This window comes from Dermacentor albipictus, chromosome 5 (assembly GCF_038994185.2).
Source record: "Dermacentor albipictus isolate Rhodes 1998 colony chromosome 5, USDA_Dalb.pri_finalv2, whole genome shotgun sequence".
Taxonomy (NCBI): Eukaryota; Metazoa; Arthropoda; class Arachnida; order Ixodida; family Ixodidae; genus Dermacentor; species Dermacentor albipictus.
In genome coordinates this window covers 111512449-111533088 of record NC_091825.1, presented here as the reverse complement: position 1 = coordinate 111533088, position 20640 = coordinate 111512449, and the positions used below count along the sequence as shown (strand labels likewise).

At 42.9% G+C, this 20640-nt stretch overlaps 2 protein-coding genes across 4 annotated transcripts in view; both read right to left on the bottom strand.

The window, feature by feature from the left end:
• The window catches only part of LOC139060037 (ataxin-10), a 47057-nt gene extending 26443 nt beyond the window's left edge, over positions 1-20614 (bottom strand). Inside the window, exons 1-4 of one of the 2 annotated variants that reach the window (XM_070538762.1) lie at positions 20360-20614; positions 7304-7468; positions 6222-6301; positions 3431-3542 (exon numbers count right to left, since the gene is read on the bottom strand). In XM_070538762.1, coding sequence (XP_070394863.1) covers positions 3431-3542; positions 6222-6301; positions 7304-7468; positions 20360-20469 — 467 coding nt within the window. In that variant the 5' untranslated portion in view covers positions 20470-20614. The remainder of the gene's footprint in view (positions 1-3430; positions 3543-6221; positions 6302-7303; positions 7469-20359) is intronic. The other variant, XM_070538761.1, reaches the window with a different exon arrangement.
• Positions 10573-20363, bottom strand: LOC139060038 (apoptosis regulator BAX-like). Of its 2 annotated transcripts, none has more exons than XM_070538763.1 (2): positions 20028-20363; positions 10573-17014 (listed from the first exon to the last, which is right to left on the bottom strand). In XM_070538763.1, exons 1-2 carry the CDS (start codon positions 20092-20094, stop codon positions 16299-16301), a joined length of 783 nt encoding a protein of 260 aa, XP_070394864.1. In that variant the 5' UTR covers positions 20095-20363; the 3' UTR covers positions 10573-16298. The 2 variants fall into 2 exon arrangements, with proteins under 2 accessions (XP_070394864.1, XP_070394865.1); XM_070538764.1 differs by lacking the exon at positions 20028-20363 and adding an exon at positions 19185-19338.
• Positions 20615-20640: the final 26 nt, after the last annotated feature.

Below are 20640 nucleotides of genomic sequence, written 5' to 3'. Positions count from 1 at the left end.
CAATCTAATTAGTGAATGGTGCACTAAGTGGCGCATGCAGATAAACCTAACCAAAACAGTCAACATGACATTTACTCGAAAGAAGAACCCTATAAATTTCTCTTACACCTTGAATAACAATTTAATAGCTAAAGTAACACAGTTTAAATACCTGGGTGTTTGGTACACCCCAGAATTATCATGGCAGAAACAGGTTAACTATGTAACCGCTAAGGCAGGGAAAATGTTAGGTTTTCTTCGTAGGAACTCCAGAGCATTCAGCACGTCTACACGAGAGCTGCTGTACAAGACGTACGTAAAGTCCGTCCTTGAGTACGGCTGTGTAGTTTGGGACCCTCCGACGGCACGTGACATTAATAAACTTGAGAGGGTACAGAATTTAGGTGTGCGGTACGTGTCAGGTCAATACAAAGTTAATTTCAGCGTTACGAGTGCTAAGGAAGAGTTTAAATGGGATACCTTGGAGGTACGACGCAGAAGGCTGCGACTGAAACTTTTCCATGCCATATTCTACGGTACAATTGGTATAGAAAGGGACAAATACATAATGCCGCCTCATTACCGATCACAACGCGTGGATCATGCGCTAAAGGTACGAGAAGTTCCATGCAAGACAGAACTGTATAAGAAGACATTTTTTCCAAGAACTATACAGGAATGGAATAGGTTACCTGCCAGTGTCGTCAACGTCGTGTCAAATGATGTATTTTTTGCCCTGTTGAAGTGACTCAACTAGCCCATTTCTTTTTACCTTTAGATTGAATTTGCCCATGTATAAGTTACCGTGTTTTGAAAATTCTGTAAGTTCTGTTGAACTTTTGTTGTTTTTTCTCACGTCGGGTAAAAAAAAAATATTTTGTGAAAATTTATACCTGTTCTGTTAAACCTTTCCCCCCACTGTAATGCCTTTTGGCGCCTGTGGGTAGTGAATAAATAAATAAATGAGATTGTACAAGGCCATTCACTGGTAGGAGAGATAGCAAATTAATATTAATTAATAATAATAATTAATAACTAGCACCAGTTTATATGGAAAGTCTACAGACTTATCTTTTAACAATAGAAGCCTGCCTAGAGTGTGGCATCAGCCACATTTTCCCCGCAAAACTGTGGCAATGTCGAAGCTGTGCTGGCTTGAATAATATTCCTTGCTAAACATGTATGGCCCCGTACATTCTATGATGTGATGCCTAAAAAGAAGTACTACAACTTTGATGTGTTTGCGAAATGCTAAAGAAAAAGTGAGGTAATATATTTAGGGTGTCTGCCAAGTTGACATTTCCAAATTCCCCGAGTTTTCCAGGTTTTCCCTGAGTAACTTTGCAAAATTCCCTGAGTGATGCAGAACTATGTTTTATGTCAAGATGGGCTGAAACCATATCGCCCGATGCTGTCACTCTCTAGTAAGCATATGGAAAAAAAAAAACGACTTAATACAATTTGAATACTAAGAAGTAGTGTTCTTATGTTATTCAAAAAGAGAATAGAAAGGAGGGGTTAGTAAAATGCACAGCAAGTGTATTAAAAAAATTGCAAATGGAGTCGGACATTCTCAAACACGAATAAAAAGTAGATGCATAAAGAAGCAAATATTTTCGAATATGAGCCATTCATATCAACTGATAGCAAGCTCATTGGTATGAGGCCCGAACTTTGTCACAATTTAGATTCTCTCTTGACAGCTCGTAAGTCAACCTCAACTGTTTTGATATACTCTCAGCCCGCGCACAACGCCTCAGTGTTGTGTTTCACGGCTTTAAAGAGTTCATTTTGGTTTGGATGAGGGACACCTGCATCTAGGCATCAGCCAACACTTTGTTTTTTGAGCTCAAGCTCCTTCAAAACAGCGGCAGCAAGCTTCCTTTCCCGTTCATTCCACAATGCGTAGGTCCTTTTTGTTCTTGTCCTCCTTCTGCAACTCGTTCGCCCCACGGCCCATTTGAAATATCTTCGTCAGTTCCACAATCCACGCCCGATTTTTCGAACTTCCTAGGGGCCGCGAAAACGTCCGAAAGATCGGTCAGTTGGAAAAAATAAATGCATGTCATTTACTGCCCTTAGGGGCTCAAACCGCCACATGCACATTCGAAAACGTTCTGAAGGCCTTTCCGTACACGTATTAGGCATATCGATGCTCGTACTGTGACAGGAAATACCGGATACACGCGTGTATAATTAAGGAATACATACTGTGTCCCGTGGCAATAGCCCCTTTCAAAGCTTGTTATGCTTCACTGCAATACGTTTGCGTATGCTTCACCACGTAACATTTCTGTATAAAGGCGAAGCTGACTTTCAGGAACCGGCATTATGCAACGCACCGTGCTTTCCAAGCTTCTAAGCCAATCGCGAGGACCATAGAGGCGGAGTTCGTGCCATTGCTGACAGCAGCGAACTCTTTCAATAAAAAAACACGGCACCCAACGGCAAGAAGCTTCACAGCGAACGACGAAGCACCTAGGCCTAGCGCTACCAGTGGATCTGCTTGCGAGAACGCCGGTTCGAGGCGACGAGGTAATCAAAATGGCAGCGGTGATGGCTTTCATTAATGCAGTTTCGGACCTGCGGTCACGGCAAAACGTCCGGAAAATCTGTCGGCGAAAAGTTCTCGCGTCCGAAATTTCGGACGTTCTGATACATTGGTGGTGCCGCGAAGCCATCCAAATTATCGGGAATCCGGAAAGTCGGTCGTTGACTGTACACTGGCAACTCCTCCAGCCGACGACAGGGCGTCAAAGACGAATCATTACGATTCCTGTCTGTTACTCGAGCCAGCATTACCGCGACTTTCAACCCTTTCAATAAAATTACAGATAGTTTTCCCTGATAGAGGCACAAATTCCCTGATTTTTTCCAGACTACTCAAGATCTCTGAGAATTCCCGGTTTTCCCTGTTGGTAGACACCCTGTTAATATTACTGCAAGTAAAAAATAGCTGCTTAAACCTCATCAACAAATTTGCAGGTTCTGATGATGCTTTACTGGCTAACAGAAGCTGTTCAGAAAAGTGCATTTTGCAAAATGCTGTTAAGAATAAAAGCCCACAGTTATTAACACTTTCAGTGCAGCATGGGTCACTAATAAACCATCGTGGGTGTTGTCCCTGTGCAGCCATGCAGGTGCTTCTATAGTGTTCAAGCAATATCTCTGAAAAAAATCACTGCATCATAAGAATACTGTAGCTTCTGATTGGCTGTCTGGCTACGTCATCTCCCTTAGGTTGCAAGGTGCACAACTCATTGGTGGGTCAAAAACACATTTTGCTGTTATGACATGGGACAGACAGCAAAGGTTGTGACGCGCCAGTATCGGGACCACACAAACTGAATGGCCACGAGTTAATATGTTATTTCCATGCCAACCACACATCCTATTTTGCTTTGAATGGACAAACAATTGACCACAGGTAAGCACAAACAGCCATTCTTACATTTGGGATTCCTGGGCCATCAGCAATTCCCACACAAGGTTCTCACTGGACTGGTGACTACACACAAGGTTACCCAGGCACTGTAAACTGCATCTAAGCCCAACCACACACTCTGAAAAGAAAAAAATAAGATGCGAGAACAAGCAATGACATTGTTACATGGGTGCTGATAACTAAGCTTATCAATCAAAGTTAGTTAATGAGCTTTGAGAGTAAACAGCTTTCCTCATATTTCATTATCTTTAAACCTTGGTCAGTAACTTTAGGGAACCATTTCCGAGGCTTGATTTGGTCGGAGAGTCACGCTAAATATGAATGTTGCTGACTGAACTATTCTTCCACTCATCTTGGCAGAAACACATTGACCTCGTGTCTTGTGAATGGCTGACACATATGCTTTTGAAATGTGTCTGCTTTGGCAAGCACCGATCAATACAATTTTGGGCAAGTGAGATCAGAGTAGAAAATCATCACCAGTTCGCTGTGGACAAGCTGCGAAAAAGCCACATTTAATGCTGGCAAGCTGTGGCCTTGGCCTTTAATGGGAACTTGTGCACACGGACTGCATGTATAATATTTGGAAAACGTAAAGCTTTGAGGAAAAAAGACAGGCTACCATAACTGCAATGCTTTTAGATGCCAGTATTTATTTTTAAAAAATAGCACACGGACTGCATGTATCATATTTGGAAAACGTAAAGTTTTGAGGAAAAAAGACAGGCTACCATAACTTCAATGCTTTAGATGCCAGTATTTATTTTAAAAAAAAATAAACATGTTTTTTTTAAAAAGGATACACAAACTTCCTCAAATAAGCAGGTATGTCAGAATTTCAAAAAAAGGGAAATAAGGCTAAGACTGCAAAAACCAAACAATTAGGTCTCACCTTTCGGTGATGTCTATTGTTTCATGATTATTATGTCCAATTCCTTTAAAAATGTTATTTCACCAAACAACAATGACTATCATGCATGCACCTTTATGATCAGTGCTTCAATAGTATCACTTTTAGCATCAAGCATTTATATGTGCAGACAGTTTGGAAGAAGTAAATGATATAGAGCTAACTATATGCAAAACAAAGAAATGCAAGTAAAAATCTCAATCTTAGATGGAAAGCCGCAGTGACCCGACTTGCGCCCTCAATTCTGATGAAGCAATCACGACTATCATGTGCCTTTATAACGAAGTACACAGAAAGCAGCAAAAAGAAAGATTACCATTCAGGCTGCTCCAAAACGTATGACTTGTAAGAACAAGCTTTTATATGTGTAGACACTTTTATGAAGAAACTATATGCTACAAAGCTAATTATGTGCAAGACAAGAAAAGCTAATACAAATATCAATTCTAGATTGGAAGTTGCAATTCCTCCAGTTTTGCCTACAATATCTCCAAGATGTTTTCTTTGGATTCATGTTACCGTTTTGAATTGTGCTACCACATGCTTATCCTATTTAGACCTAAAGAGAGTTAGTGACACAGCGCAACTAGTCTATTATGAGCCTGAAAAACCCTTCATTTGGTCAACTTGCACAGGTACATCTTGACTGCAGCATGTCCATGTGCATGGACAAAGTTACGTCTCTCATGTTTTGTTCAGGTAGAACCCTCTCTCTAATGTTTGCCTAAAGACACAGATAAAGCATAATGTTGTGTGGCCTTCATTGGGTATACAATCTCGTTCCAGACTGCAGTGTAACTTTTTGGCATGTTGGGCACACTACATGAGTGTTTTACAGTGAAGCCGTATATGACTAGCGTTCCGTGCATTTTTGTTCTCCATGAACAAAAACTATCATCATCAATGGCTCAAACCCCCCTAAAGCATTCATGCTCCCATAAGCAAGCAAAAAATGCAATGGCTCATAGCTCCATATGGCAGAGGCTACAAGCACTCAGCAAAGTGAAGCGAAAAGTGCTTAAATTCTTTCCAGTCACGCATACAACATATAGAACAGCATGTCAAAAACTGTCATCATCAATGGCTCATAACCCCGTGAGCAATGGCTCATACCCCCGTAAGGCTCATACCCCCGTAAGGCTCACATCCCCGTAAGGCTCATATCCCTGTAAGCAAGCAAAAAATGCAATGACTTGCATTTCTGTAAGGTTCATGGCTACTCAGTTTGCATGTATTAGCTGTGATGACACTACCCCTATGGTCATTTTCAGTGATTTCAACGTGTATGTGTCGGTACCAAAAAGGGAGCGGTTTACACATTCCGTGTTGCAGACATATCCCTAGCGATGCCATACTGATCCGGCCCAACCGACCGCCCAGCGGCGTACGTGCATCAATTTGACATTATGAAAGAATGTGATTGCAGTCGCGAGTGAAATAATGACCACCGATCAAGGCAATAAATGAGTGTGCGTGCCTTTCGTCACAATGACCACCCATCAAGACAATGAATTAGTTTGTACCATTGTTCAAAATTGTGTGTCACCTCCGTGTCATGTGCTAAACAGCTTTGCTGGTCAACCACCTTCACAGAGTGGAATGACTTATGATTTTTCATAGTTATTAATGACACCATGGTCTCACATGGAGTGGTATCAATTTTCTTGAAAATCATTGGCAACAAGATGAATAAAGTATACTGATAAATAGTGCCTTATGTACTGGCTTCCAATTACAGAAACATTTTGTTCACCCATGATTATCATTTCAATTTTTAAAATAACAAATGCCAATGTGCACAGCGGTGACCATGAGGTCTGACGAGGATATACAAGAGCTATTGCAGTTACCAAAACTGCCACAGGAATAAAGCTGAAGATTACAAACCAGCATGGGATGCATCCTTGATATGAAGCTCACAGAGGCCCTTTACCAGAGTCTTTAGGCTTTGCATTAGCAGATCATTCCTGAAACAAATGACATGGCATATATGGTATCGGACTGGCATTTAACATGAAGATATGCCATATTATAGCACCCTAAAGTAGACTCCCTTGATGCCTTTAATGCAACCATCACCATATCAACCCATAGACAACCTAAAAGTCAGGATTTGAACTAAATGCACAAGGATCCAACAAAAAATCTAGCTACAATGCCTTGGTGTTTATCCATAAATTTAGTTTTAACTATAGTGTCCAATTCTAACTACGTTTAAAGGGGAGAATTGGCTGCACAGTTAAATAAGATGTGCTGGGTATTACATGGTCAGGAGAGTCTGCAGAGCTGAACAGGTTATAGCTTATACTTATATACACTTCTGCTAGGATTAAATACTGATAAGATAAACATGTTTTCACAGTCCCTTTATGTTTGTCCCAAGGAGAGTCAGCCAATATGAAGAAAAAAACCCACACAAAGCAGGTATGATATTTCTTAGCAATGCCTTTTTTCAATACTTATGCCTTTCTGTGTTTTTGGCATTTGTGAGTGGTCACCACTCAGGTCCCCACTCACGAATGCAAAAAGGCATCAGCATTGAAAAAAGTCTCGCTACAAGATAGGGTCCCAGGATACATCCAGACTTACTGACTAGAATTGATCCTTTATGTCAACTTCAGTGAAAACTCCTTCATCATCGCAGCAGGGTCTGTCTTCAAGACATACAGCGGTGTACGAGCATGTTTAATGTGGATGTGGAGATTATGTGCAACAGTGACAAGCATGAGTGAACATAATCGCACAAGGCACATGTGATTACCTTGCAGTAAAAAAAAAAAAAGCCAGCGCTGCATCTAATATTGATCTGAAGGATAGTCCATGCTGCCATGGTGAATGAGTTTTCACCATGCTGGAATTCTGATTTGCAGGTTTTGCAGTGAGGGTCTTGTAGTCATTAGCAGCACCACTAGTGCCCCTGTATATAAACCAAAGAGTTAGCTGCTTAAATGCAATGGATAAGAACGTACCTGGTTGCAGTGGCTGCATTTTCGGGGGAACCAGCGAAAGCATTTCGCAAGAAGCGAAAGAGGTCAGCTACCGCCTCCCATTTTACATCCTCGTCCCAAGTGGCAGCGAGCTCCTTGGCAATGGCTTGCACTGAGCTCCATGTTTCACTGGGCACAGGTTGCCCGCTGCAAATGCAGAAGTGCCACATAAGAGCTATACTTGCCTGCTCACGACATATCTGAAAATTCTGAACGTACATTTGGCTTAAGTTCAAATGCAAACAAGTCAAAAATGAAAAGAATGCATTGCTGTGTTTCTCTGTTCATCAGCATTTCTAAGAGTGGCTAAATTCAGGCTTCATAATGCAGATTGGGGACTGCACCACACTTAAGAAACTTGCTGCATAGTGAATGCACATCACATTCCCATGTAATTATGCTCAACCGGTTTTCTCATCATACTTTTCGTGCCCGCTTTGCGATATGTACGTCCACCAATTTGATGCTTTCTTTCGAAGATAAATGAAATGAACTTTATGGGAATTTGGGTTTTCAGCAATTAACTGCCTACCAACTTCCAGGAAGACTGCAAAACATGGTGATATGACAACACTATGGCATTGCAGCCAGTTTTAATATAGACAGTAACTATGACCACACCCATTGCACTATGCAGCACAGGTCAGTTACCTAGTGTACCACAATATTACAGCTATGATAGAATCCAGTGGCACAACTGCTGTTGAAAGCCAACATCAATGCACAAGACAAATCATTCTGTTAATTTTCTGCTAAATGTTGTCATACAAAGTAACACATTTTGTTTTCATCGTGGGCTGAAATTGCATGGCTGGATCTGAAATTCATGAGACAGATTGTCAGATAGCAATCACATATCATTTGTTGCCAATCCCTCTGGAACCGCAGGCTTTCTCTCTCACTGACATTACCATTCCTATGACATCAGTGACGAGTCATCCACAGAGGATGACAAACATATTTTTGCGAAATAATGATATCTATAGCTGTGCTCACATAAATATAACAGTACTGCATGGCTCAGTAGCTCCTGCATCAAACACCACACCTGTGTAAATGCAATAACTTTCTATGGGCATGTACTGCATTACACACCAGACAATGATACTTTGAGACAGAGCTGTCACCCTTAGAAAATTGTTTGCTTAGTAAGGGATCTTTATTTTAACACACCCTATTGACAGGGGCAGAGCTAGCCATAGTGCTTAATTACCAATGAAGGTTTTTGTTTTCTCTGGATGGCAGAATGGAGAAAAGGAGTCCTAAACAAGTTTTTCAAATAGTGATCACGGTTTCAACAGTTCCACTGCACGAGGCTTGCTTTTCTGTCCCAACTATAGGAGTGTATTTGTAACCTGGGGTGGTATTGTTGAGCTATCCCTTTTGGGGATATGATCACTTTCATATGATATTGTGTTGCATAAGATATGTTGAAGTATGCTGCCAACAGGCACAGTGCAAAGAGCTTCGCAAAGTGCCAGTATCGCTGTCGACCATATACTGTGCTGTGCTACGACTTCCTGTGCCAAGCTGAGCAAAATCTCATGAAAGTGATGGTATCCCTGAATATGACAGCTCGAGAATACCGCTCCAGTCCATTCATGCAAAAGGTTGGCACATGGCATGAAGAAGACGCGATTGTGTGTTGGCGAACACAGGGCTCTCAAACCCTTGCACCAACGCACAGAGCTGAAAGCAATGTCAGCACCAGTTTAAGTTTACATAAAGCATTTCCACAGTGGCATACGATAATATGCTAAATGTAAACTGGGGTGTGTCACATTGATGTGATGCGGTATCGTTACCATTCATCTAAGAGCAGTTCCTACCCACCATGTGACGGTGATACGGCAACATGAAAAGAATGGTAGCCATCTGCTCTACCAGAAAGTATGTTAAAGAACTTCTGCTTGTGTGTTCACACAGCAGCACGACATTACTTCTGTGCGACCTTATAAAAGCATAGATGAGGAAATTGTGTACGCATACGTGGATAAATATAGCCAATTAAAGAAACCTAGCCACAGTGCATTACATAGTGTTGTACTAATAAACAGAGCTTCAGAAAAAGAAAAGCTGCAGTGAAGAGCAGCTGTAGATAAGTCCATTCACATTCCATGTTTCAACTATACTGAATGGCAATTGCCATTCAGTATAGATTGCCCAGGGACAGATGCAAATTCAGATGCTTGTTGAAGAGTTGTTGAAGAGTTGGAAACAACATTGATCGCAGTGACCATGGTAAAAAAAATCTATAAGACAGCAGAGTTGTGTTACTGCTTTCTGCACAAGTTTCCCACAATAAGAGTGACCTTGTCCATTCATAACTTTGCTTGAACATTCATTGCGAAGAAAGCCCCTATGTGGGAACTGAAATGTCCTGAATGTTCTTCTACACTCCTTTCCAACTCAGGCCGGCATACACATTCTTATCATGCAAGCAATTGGTGCTAATGGCACAAAACAGCAGGGCAAGTGCATTAAAGAATCAATTTAGAGATAAGAAAGGCCGCTACCATCACTATGTATGCATAAAAAAGACGAAATTTAGCGGATGCAATTTACAGTCACTATATTTCTACACTAATCAAGATCTTATGCCTCCAAAGTAATGACAAGTAAACTTGGGTATATGGTCATATTGGAATCAAAGACGTAGTTTTTATCTTTGGTCATTATTATGTATCGCCCAGATGTACCTTTTCTGCTCCCAACTGCATATATTGGCATCTTTTTCTGTGTACTAGCACTATTTTTGTCAAAGGTGAACTGCAATATCCAAGCAAGAGATAGCACTATCCTATCTTTTGGTATGCATGAACCCAAATGCAAGTAACGCATCTTTCTTATGGAGAAAGTGCATATAATTGTGTTTCAGTAACTGCTCAGTATGAAAGACCAAGGACAATGCTGAAATGTTCCTTTGATCTATATGCACCAAGGGCTTCTGCTGCATACCTAACAGCTACAAAGAAATGGCCATTAATTGTACAAATAACAAACAAACTGAGGAGTCAAATGAATAAACATGGTTGTCCTAACTGCCTTGCATAGAGACATGATAATCGGAGCTAAATTGCGCTCAAAATTTCCCTTTCTGACAAACCATCACTTAAGGAATGGCCGATACAGCGGCAAACATCACAATGAGACCGTAGCCAATGTGCCCGTAAATTGCAAACAACAATCAGATGCTCTAGTAATCTGGCCCAAGACTACAAGGCAGTGCTAGAGAGTCAGTGACACACCAGTCGGATGCCAAAAAGTTTGTTTATTTGTGAAGACACTAAAGAGGATATAAAAAATAACATTTGGCATCATCCAAAGAAGGCCTCACACAGGTTATCAAAACTATGCACCACACATGAAAATTGGCAGTGTAGCAGCATCCAGCAGTGGGCCACTGCGTCTCGAAAACCCAGCTCATGCACCAGACTACCGGCAGACGATACTCGCAACAGTGTACACGTACAAGCTCTTAAAAACATGTAATTGCATACACAACATGGAGGTTACACAGTATATCCACAGTGTGTTGCCAAGAATTCATCTCAGTTGCAGCAGAAAATAAAGTTGATGCAGCAACTTCCAGTGAATGTCCCACGAAAGTAATGTCCCACCAATTAAACAGAATTGATAAACGTATACATAGAGCATTCTGCAAGTTCCTCGCAAAGCAACTACCTTAATTTTTGCTGTCCAAATGTAATCCCTGACAAAGCTGGCTTGCATACGGAAAGTTAATGCATAGGGAACACATCTGTCAGAATTGAAAACGAATACTTGGCCATTCTGAATGGTTTACATTATGTATATTAAAAGAAATAAAATGTTATAGATTTGTAAATGTAATAGATATTGAAATACTGCTAGTGCTGTACAGTTGTCAACAGATATTTAGGACGTGGATGGGCCCGCGCGATGGTCAGAAAAAGATAATTTCGAGAAAAAATTTTGTTCTTGAAGCACCAGCCACGCAGAAAATGCATTCATATTTGCTCAGCTTTCTGCTTCAGTAAAATTATGTCTGCTTGAAATTTTGCAACGGTGAAAGCTGTGAAAGCGTTTCACGTTCGCCCATCGTGCAGCTCTACCTGCTTAACCGCAGTTTAGGTTGTTTTGCTCAAATTCACTTCCAATTTTTCTGCCTACACCCGAGTTAACCCCTTTCTTTCCAGTAAGCACACAAACTTGGCAGGCACGCACACAGCAGCTACAGGCCGGTCACACATGAAGCCAAATGCCACATTTAGTATTGTCTTCGGTACAAAACCATGCACATGATCTCAAGCCTGATCACTGATGAAGCATTCGGGTAAACACAAAGGCAAGCTTCCCATCACAACTTGCCACCACCACGCCATCAGCCAGCGGTGACATTGTGTCATGGTCGTGCTGCTTAACAATGCCTAGGCTGTTAGGCCTAACCAGTGCTGCTCTGTCCCGTGTTGGCGACTGAAGATATTAGAGACCTTTAGTTTATGGGAGGCAAAGGTCTTGCATTCTGCTTGTACAAGCCAGCCACTTGGGCCTCGGCTAACCTAAGCAGACTTTGGGTTCATGGATACGCAACTCACTTGCATCCCCTACTCTAAAGCTCTCTTGACATTCAGGTGCAGAGTCAATGTGACGAGATGTATTCACAGTGGCTGCACAACACACACATAGCTGAAAAAGTGCATCACCAATGAAAGCAAGGGTATCAGCAGTAGCTTAAATCACACCAACTTCATTTATGGACACCATCCTGGTGTCATCGCAAACACAGCTCACGTCCAAAAAATTAAGCAACGCATCATATGGCATATGAAATTTAGCCACCTTATATGCATAGGTTTTGTGAAGAAGATGACAGTTCCTTAGAGAAGTCCAAATAATCAGCCAGCAACTGTACTACTACTACTACTACTGTTAGTAACAAATTTTCAAACTCTAGCTTAAAGTGCAGCTAGAACACATGGTCAAGGTCATCAGGTCATGACAAAATTTACAAATGTAATAGGAGCTTAAAACCACTTAAGACCCACAGGCTGGTAAAAAGTAGACAGCGCAACATTACTACACTAAATTAAGTTACATTGCCACAAAATATTTTTTTATGGCAAGAAGGCACCAAAACAAAAAGTGCCAGAAAGAAGGTGGCATAACAAAGGTTTAACAAAGGCATTTCTTGGGTGAGTCACAGTAGCACACCAAGTCTTTAGCTATCTTGCACTGTTCTCATGCAATGAAAGTTCTTTGCTACTCAAAGACAGCCTTTTCAGTGTTTGTGGTTCCAAGTGGAAATGCATACTTCAGATGTCTATGCAGCAAGCACAAACACTGAAAAGGCTATTTCTGAGAAGAAAACTAGATCCATCACAAGCTCATCGCATGAAAACGCTGTAAGCTAGCAAGCTAGCTAAAGACTTCCTGCGTTACTGTGATTGATGCAAGGAAAGGTAGAGGCATTGCCAGAATGCTGCTCGGGAAACAAGATCGGGAGCGCAGAGAAAGCGTCTCCGACCTCAAAGCTTATGCTCTGCTGATTGCCATCACTGGCTGCAAGTAGACCACAAAGATAGGGTGCTGTACTTCAACAGGGAGCACTGACAAAATGCTTTCAATGAATAGCATCGACAATTTTCTAAGAAAAATAAAATTAACCAAGCTGCATTTTCTTTTTAGTTTAAATGAAATAAATATTTTGTTACTTTACTGTTTGCAAATAGTGTCTGTAACTACTCAGACCTGGTACAATGTTTTGACAGTAGTGGCATGAAATCGTGTTTTACATTAATGTTTTCTACTTGGTTAAGGGATGCTTTCCATATTTTAGGGCTCTACTTGATCACCTTAGATTTACATAATGTTTGCCTTTAGTATCCCTTCAAATGAGTGTCTCATAATTCGATCTGCCGATAATGGAAGGGCGAAAATGACCAGTACGCATATCCAAGAGGCACCTAACCTTTCCAGTCAGTAAAAATGAGATGGTACATGAACTTGGTGATGTTACCGACACTATTATCGCAACCAGCACACATATTGCTTGTTCATTTAGCAAGGCTTCGGAACACTCGCAACACCAACTCAGCAAATGCAGTACGAATTTCCAGTGCTGCTAAAAACACATTCTCACCCGCTGTGAGAATCGAAGATGTTCATAAAATGAAAAAAACATTCGCAATTAAGACCTTTACTTTAGGCTGCCAAATATAAAACATGTTAAGGATGCATGCAAAAAAGAAAGATCGAAGAGAACATAAACGAGGCTTCCACAGAGACACTTGTTCCGGAAAATCATAGGTGTATATAGAAGGGCTTGCTAAGCACAAAAGTTACTGCACGAGATAAGTACATTAGGAGCACCGCGCTCGGGCAAAACTTACAAAAACCAAAGGAGTAAACAAAAATGTTTACAAGTCTAAGTTTAGAAGTGATAGCGCTTTTGCATATCACAGCTAAACAAAAGTAAATTAAGCCACAAGAGTGTTCAAGCAAACAAATAAAAATACATTACATGAAGACAGTGTGAAACACTTAATGTTTTAGCAAGCTTCTGTTGCAAGTAACGAAAGGCCTACATCATGAAACAATCTCCAAGAGCCCGAGCGTTCTTTCAAAATGAGCAGCTGTGTGACCTCTTAATAATGCATAATACGGAGCTGAGAAGGAGTGTTGAAAACAGCCAATCTCATAACTCTGGGCAGCATACACTTAAAACAACAGATTTAACGCAATGCTCAAAAATGGATGAAGGCACAGTACTGTTCTTTCAACTTCGCAACACTGCCAAATGAAAAACGTCATTCTTTAGAAAAAAAAAGAAAAAAGAACAGTATGCAAGAATTGATAGGCAATGAACTGAGCCCATTGCAGGCATAGAGAAGTGACTGTTGCAATTCACCCAGATGTTATAGCAGCTCATTACAAACAGATGTCAAACCACAAAGAAACCAACAAAACACTGCACAGAGATCAATCCATAACTGTAGATCACTTCAATCAATCACCTCTACTAGCTTGACTAATTCAATTGCAGCCAGCAATCTGATTGTCTCTCAAGCAGCTTCATTGCGCCAATTTTGTTGCAGTAAAAAGACTTCTGGCCCCTTACAGGCAGTAAATGCACTTTGATGCAGTGGTTGCTTGTACTTAGTTAAGGCCAGGTCACAAACAGATAACTCAGGTGAAAGCTTAAGCCCCACAATCAAGCTGGAATTCTTGTTTCCTTGTCTTTTTGCATATAAGGGCACATCGGAATAGCTTTAGATGTCTGGGGCACTGATTAGTCTGCAAGCCCATCTTAGACAAGGCATGCATATTGCAAAATTCGTTCCCATGCTGAGAAACCTGCTTTGTTGGAGCAAATTGGTTTGGCCACAACCTGACTTAGACTGTATTGTGCGCAACTAGAAAAATGGCATATTATTGGCAAGGCAAGTGGGATACTTTATATGCATGCTGAACTGACGTGCTTGGTGGATGCTAGATTTCTGCAGACGCTAAGTCCTAAAAGATAATCAAGGGATAATTCAGACAAGAAAAGTATGTCGCCAAAGATGGCCACACAACACCAACAGCTGCACAACTGTGTCCTGCATTATTGCTGGCAATTTGCACTGCGGGAAACCCTGTCAAATAAGCCTTCCCCAAGAATGCTACATGCAGAAATGCATGTGAGCAATAATACTTAAATTAATGCCTACAAGGTAGGCAATGAAAAATGAAGATATCCTGGTACAACACATGCTTGTAGAAGAGCCAAGAATGAAGGTATGTAAAAAACTGACAAATCTACCTTCACAATGAATCAAAGCAATTAGTAAGAACACGCAATTAAGAGGGATGCGAGTTAGCAAAAGAGCTAGAAAACTTGAACACTGTTCTATGCATTTTACAAAAAGAGAGAACCCTCAGTCAGTTATTGATACCACTGTCTGCTGCTTTGCAAGTCTGACAGTGTCAAGAAAATGCGCACACACAGGAATAGCTACAAATAATGTGGCAAAACATGAGATCTGAACAAAAAAATAATAATAATGATGCTGCACAAGATGCATCTTATATATTACACCTGACAAATACACAAGGACCAAACACTGGAAGTACTGGTTTGTCCAGTGAGCAACACAAGGGCCATACAAGGCCAGGAACCACGCTTGCCAACCTTGGACAAAAGGAATTTCCGGAATGGCACACATCAGTACATCACCCATGTCACACTTTGAGGGTAGTTCCAACTACTTGAAACTTTTGATAAAGAAATCAGATTCTGAGATGCACAAAAGCAAGAACGAAAGACTAAGCTGCTTCTGATGAACTGAGGTGTTTGTTTGCCACACTTGTTCAGAGTTTAACAGTGTCTACTTAAACGATGTGCAACACATTAAATTACCACTAATTTTGTCCCACTTCAATGTCAAAATGTAGGTCACCTCAGTCAGAAACAGACAGGGTTCTAAAGTTCTCTTTCCAGCACCAATTTTCAGTAGATGCTTTGATTAAATCAGCCAGAGTAGCATGGGTGACTCTTGAAGTGGCCTATGAAAAGGCAACCATCTTGCCTCCGGACCTATATCATTATCACAGCCCAAGGCACAGAAGCATAGTTCAATGGGAGACAAAACCAGCCAGCGTATCGATGCTAACAGGCAAAGTGTCTACATAAATAATGACTGCATAACAACATTCCTTAATGCAAGGAACGTCAACATGGCAGTGCAAAAGAACAAATGATGAGATGCACAAGGAAGACTGCCTGTCCACCAACGCTTTGTCAATGTTTATGCCCACGGGGCAGCATGCGATAACAGCCGTGGCAACAATCAACGACGGCACATTCCCGACAGTTTGAATGTACGACAAAAATCTCCTGCCAGTTTTGACAAAAGATGAGCAATTCGAGAACTGCAAGAAACAAAAAGAAAAGTTGTGTGTCATCAGCAGAATGAGCATAACATGTCCAAAGGCTTTCAAGAGCCAGCTCCTCTGCTCACCAGTTCTTCCAAATGTAAAATAGAACACCCACGCACACAGCAAAGCCTGCGGCTGTGATGGCCAACTTGGGCAGGTAGCTTGTGAGCACGGCTTCCCATCCACCATGCTGGAGCACCCAGCAGCAGACGCGGTCACGCAGGAAAGCCCACACCCAGGCAACCACTTGCCATCGCAGCCCTCCCACAGAGCACCGGACAGACTTGAGGATGAGGTCGCTGCAGAAGAAGAAAAACGTGACGAGTCTCTCACGGCTGAACCCGTCTTCGAAGAGCTCGAGCATCAGTGTCATGAGGTTATCTCGGGTCAGGCTCGAGATGTCCAGCGAGTCAGCTTCCTGTCGAACACGTATGCGTTCCCTGCTCTGTGAAAAACGGTCGGCAAGAGCACGCAGCTCACGACCCATGTTGCGGTAGACGGGGTGGAGGGCCTCGGCCTCGGTGCGGCTGTGCGGAGTGCCAATGTCTTCTTCGTCGATGGTGTGACTGTACACCATGTCCCCGATGGACTCGCCGCCAGCTCCGGCGTCCATGGCTCCTTGCTGTGCCACCTGGTAGTCCACAAAAGAGCTGAGAAGCACTCTGCCTTCCTCCCGTGTCTCCTCGTGCGTGGGTGTGTTGCGTAGCAGCGGGAGGGGAATGCTCATCTGTGTCTGCAGAGGCAGCAGAAATGGTCGTTGTGTGCCAGTGGGAGTTGATCTGCCTCCGTTGGCATCTGCAATTACCAAGAAGGCCATCAGACATCCTTTGCACAAATGTCTCATCTTCAAGACATATGCTCCTATGCATAGCCAAGTCATCTACACCTACATAAGTATTATCAATGCATAACAAAAAAGAGACGAGCAGGGCACTTTAAAGGGCCCAGGTTACTAAATTTGTGTAGCAGAAAAACAAAAGGCAATACTACTGTAATACATTACATCTCTCTTGACAATAAACCGAGTTTAAGTATCGGGGCTTTTCAGTTGAGAACCTAGAAAAATCTCTCATAATCTTATAATAATGCATGCGTATTTCTACAGACTATGCAAGAAATATCTTACTGAAGTTGCAAATCTGAATACATATGCAGCACTGACGCACACACATAAGCCAGTCACTAGAACAACCAGGAATCAAAACCGTAATTCACTGAAACTGTTATTGGCAACCCTGACACTCGCAAGTGTCACAAAACAGGTCGATTTGCTAGCCAAGATACGGAAGGCAGACTATTGGCACAGACAAGAAGCGGTTGAAGTGCAGCCCTATTTGAATATACTTGTGGCCATGGTCAGGCAGTCAGAGTACAATAAAGCATAAATATGTGAATGACTGTGCTAGTTTTCACAAATAAAAAATGCAGACAGTTTTGATGAAATTACAAGTTCTTTGAAACTAAACCAGTCATTTACAGCAAGGCAGTGAGAACATACAAAGGAATTAAGGCTTGGAATTCCCAGGTTATGCTGAGGCACCTGAACAGCATAGTGCACTCTTTTTTTGTGCTTCTTTGAGCAAGCCTGCTGGCCATCCCCGCATTAAACGGTTCTTACAGCCCCTAGGGCTTCCCATTTCACAGCCCCACTTGCTAAATGCTCTCAAGTAACCTCAACCCAGTTCTATACCTAAGTATTCTGAAAGCCTTATTGAATTGTCACAACACACTTTTGCATGAGATTCCATCACATAAGCAACTGCTCTGCTAAGCAGAATTCCTTGTAAATAATAATAATATTCAATCCGGCCTTTCCATGCAACAATTATTTAACATCAAATAACGACTATTCAATGCCAACTCATGGGAAACCAAAAAGATGCCCAAACATAGAAATAAAGATGAACAAGAACTTGCAGGGCTTTAACGAAGGCAGCAAAGGGGCAAAAGGTCAGCTGAAAACCACACCCCCAAAAGCAAACCCTACCTATGTGCAGAGACTACAGGAAAAAGTGGCACAAGAGAGTTGCAGCCCTTTTGACATGCGCTCGTGTTGCAAAACACTTACTCCACAATGCCATGCGACGGATACGAGTGCGACAGGCGCCTTTCGTGGAAGTGCCAATGGAAAGCTCATCACCACTAACGTGACTCTGAATCACTGCCACAACCTGCTCTCTTTCCACAAAACCTTGGCTTTTGGAATGTGTTTCACAGCTTCCTTTCTGAGTAAACAATGCAGGGGGGGGGGGGGGTGCACTTGAGAGAATACTAGTCTTGGCTCGCTTGTTGCAAGCATAATGAGCAGCACATTAACATGACGAAACAAAAGCAAAGAACTTATTCGATCTTGCATCTGCAGGTTAACACAAAAATGTGATCATTACTTTTGTCGCAAAAGGGAATGCACTAAATGAACAAAAGCAAGATATTAACCCTCCCTCTCCTCTCCCCCGCACAACCACATGCGTTTTTACTGACATTAACACCATCTTTTCTAAAAACCACAGTGTTAACACTATTCACGTTCACTTTTGAACACGTGTAAACTTCTTCGCACTCCTACAATGAATTTAATTGCCTTGGAAAGTGGTTGAACATTTGAAAATAAGGGGGGGAGGGGGTGAAACATTTCTTATGTCAAGGAGCATTATGGCACATTGGATTATCACATTTGAGCTAATGATGTCTGCAGGGAATGTCAGTCCAAAGTGGACAGGAAGGAATTGACTGTACGTAGACGTAGGCCAAAGGGTAGCAGAAACAACGGCAGTGCCCAAAACGATAACGCCTCCAGCAAATTCGACCACCTGTTCACGGCGATATATCACAAACTCGGAGCTTGCGTCGCACCAAGACCTTTACCTCACCTGACCCCCTCCCACAACGGCCGCTGTAGCACAAACAGGTCTCACCCTCCCCCCCACCTCACCCCACCCGTCTACCCTTCGGAGCAAAAACCAACCAAAAATCTTCAAAGGCCTCGACAAGGGATCCATGCACCAAGCGCATCCCCACAGAAAAAGAAAGCACGTGCTCCGATGACTCCTCTCACGTCGCCGAAAGCAAAGAAAACAAAAGTAAACAAAGAAACCACCTCCTCTACTCCCGCCGCGCAATCAAACATCGCCGCAAGCAATGCTGAGAAAAAAAATAAAATGAAGGATAACGCGGTGGTCGGGAGTACAGGCGGCAGCGGCGCCTGCGCTTCCAGGAATACGCAGGGCCCGATTGTTCGTTAATACGCAATCGAACGAATATACGGAAGGGCATGTTGCATCATGTCCGCGAAAGCGGGCTGCGGCGGCCCTCCGAATTCGCCCGTTACCCTCACTTCCCGCCCCCTCGCACCCGAGAGGAACTCGACCGACCGTGAAATAACGCGCCGCCGGAGTAAAAGGTGCATGAACTGCGTGAACTCCGAAATGAACTGACTCACGTTGCAGCCGGCGCCAGGTTCATCACGCGAGATGTCCGGCTTTCCACCCGTGCACAATGCGCGGTTGCAACAGGTCGCGGCACGCAGCGTGCCAAGGGGTTAAAGAGGCGCGGGGCAGTAAACAAAGCGGTAAAATGATGCAGATCAAGCGGGCGTTCTTGCTTCTTTTCGAGGTGCATGCACAAGCAAATGGCACAAGAATTAAAATGCAAGCAGCGATAATGCATAATAAACAAACAACGCTGCAGGTGCACCGACATTTCGGCCCAGGTGCTGGAGAAAGCGCGGCGCGATCCGAGGGGTGCGGCTATGTTGCAGTGCGTGTGATCGGAGAATAAAGCGTGCATGCAAATTGATGACAATACGTACCGCCACTGTTGGCACTGCTCGACGATGAAGCGGAATCGTCAGAAACCTCGACCAGTTTTCTTGCCATATTCTTCCAGTATAAGCGGTATAAGTTCTTTGGGCGAACAAGAATACGTGCACGAAGTTAGACCAATAGACAAGACAAAGCTAGGAGCCACACGATGGCAAACGCCGCAGTAGCTGCACAACAGTAACTGAGGCAAGCCGTCTCGTCCGCTGGTGGTGGTCTCCAAGGTGGTGTATGAGTCATGCCCAGACCAGCGGCGGCTCCCGCGAATTCCGAAAAACGATGTTCGAGTGTCCGCTAGCGCAGACCAGAACAAAGCACAAACCTGGTCCGCAGGGCGGCTAGCTCTTGGAGGCTGCTGTGCAGGTGAGGGGCAAGCAAACAAATAGGGTCTCTGTTAGCTTTCTTGTCACCAGCTAACGTGCCCTCGCTCATGACACTGATCGTCGCCGCCGAAAGTGCACTGCAACTTGACCAGACTTGCTTGCGCTGCAGCCGTTCCCCTTACCACTCCCCCTTTCCACAACGGGCAGCGTCGTTGGTCGCAGCGTGCCGCGGAGAGCGTGCAGGGGTGACGCATGGCAACAAACAACGGAAATGTGCGTC

Bases quoted from the DNA above. Each gene is read 5' to 3' on its own strand.
- LOC139060038 (XM_070538763.1), bottom strand. From the start codon at position 20,094: ATGGCAAGAAAACTGGTCGAGGTTTCTGACGATTCCGCTTCATCGTCG. The intron at 17,015-20,027 runs GTACGTATTGTC...TGGTAATTGCAG, and splicing joins GAGCAGTGCCAACAGTGGCG to ATGCCAACGGAGGCAGATCA.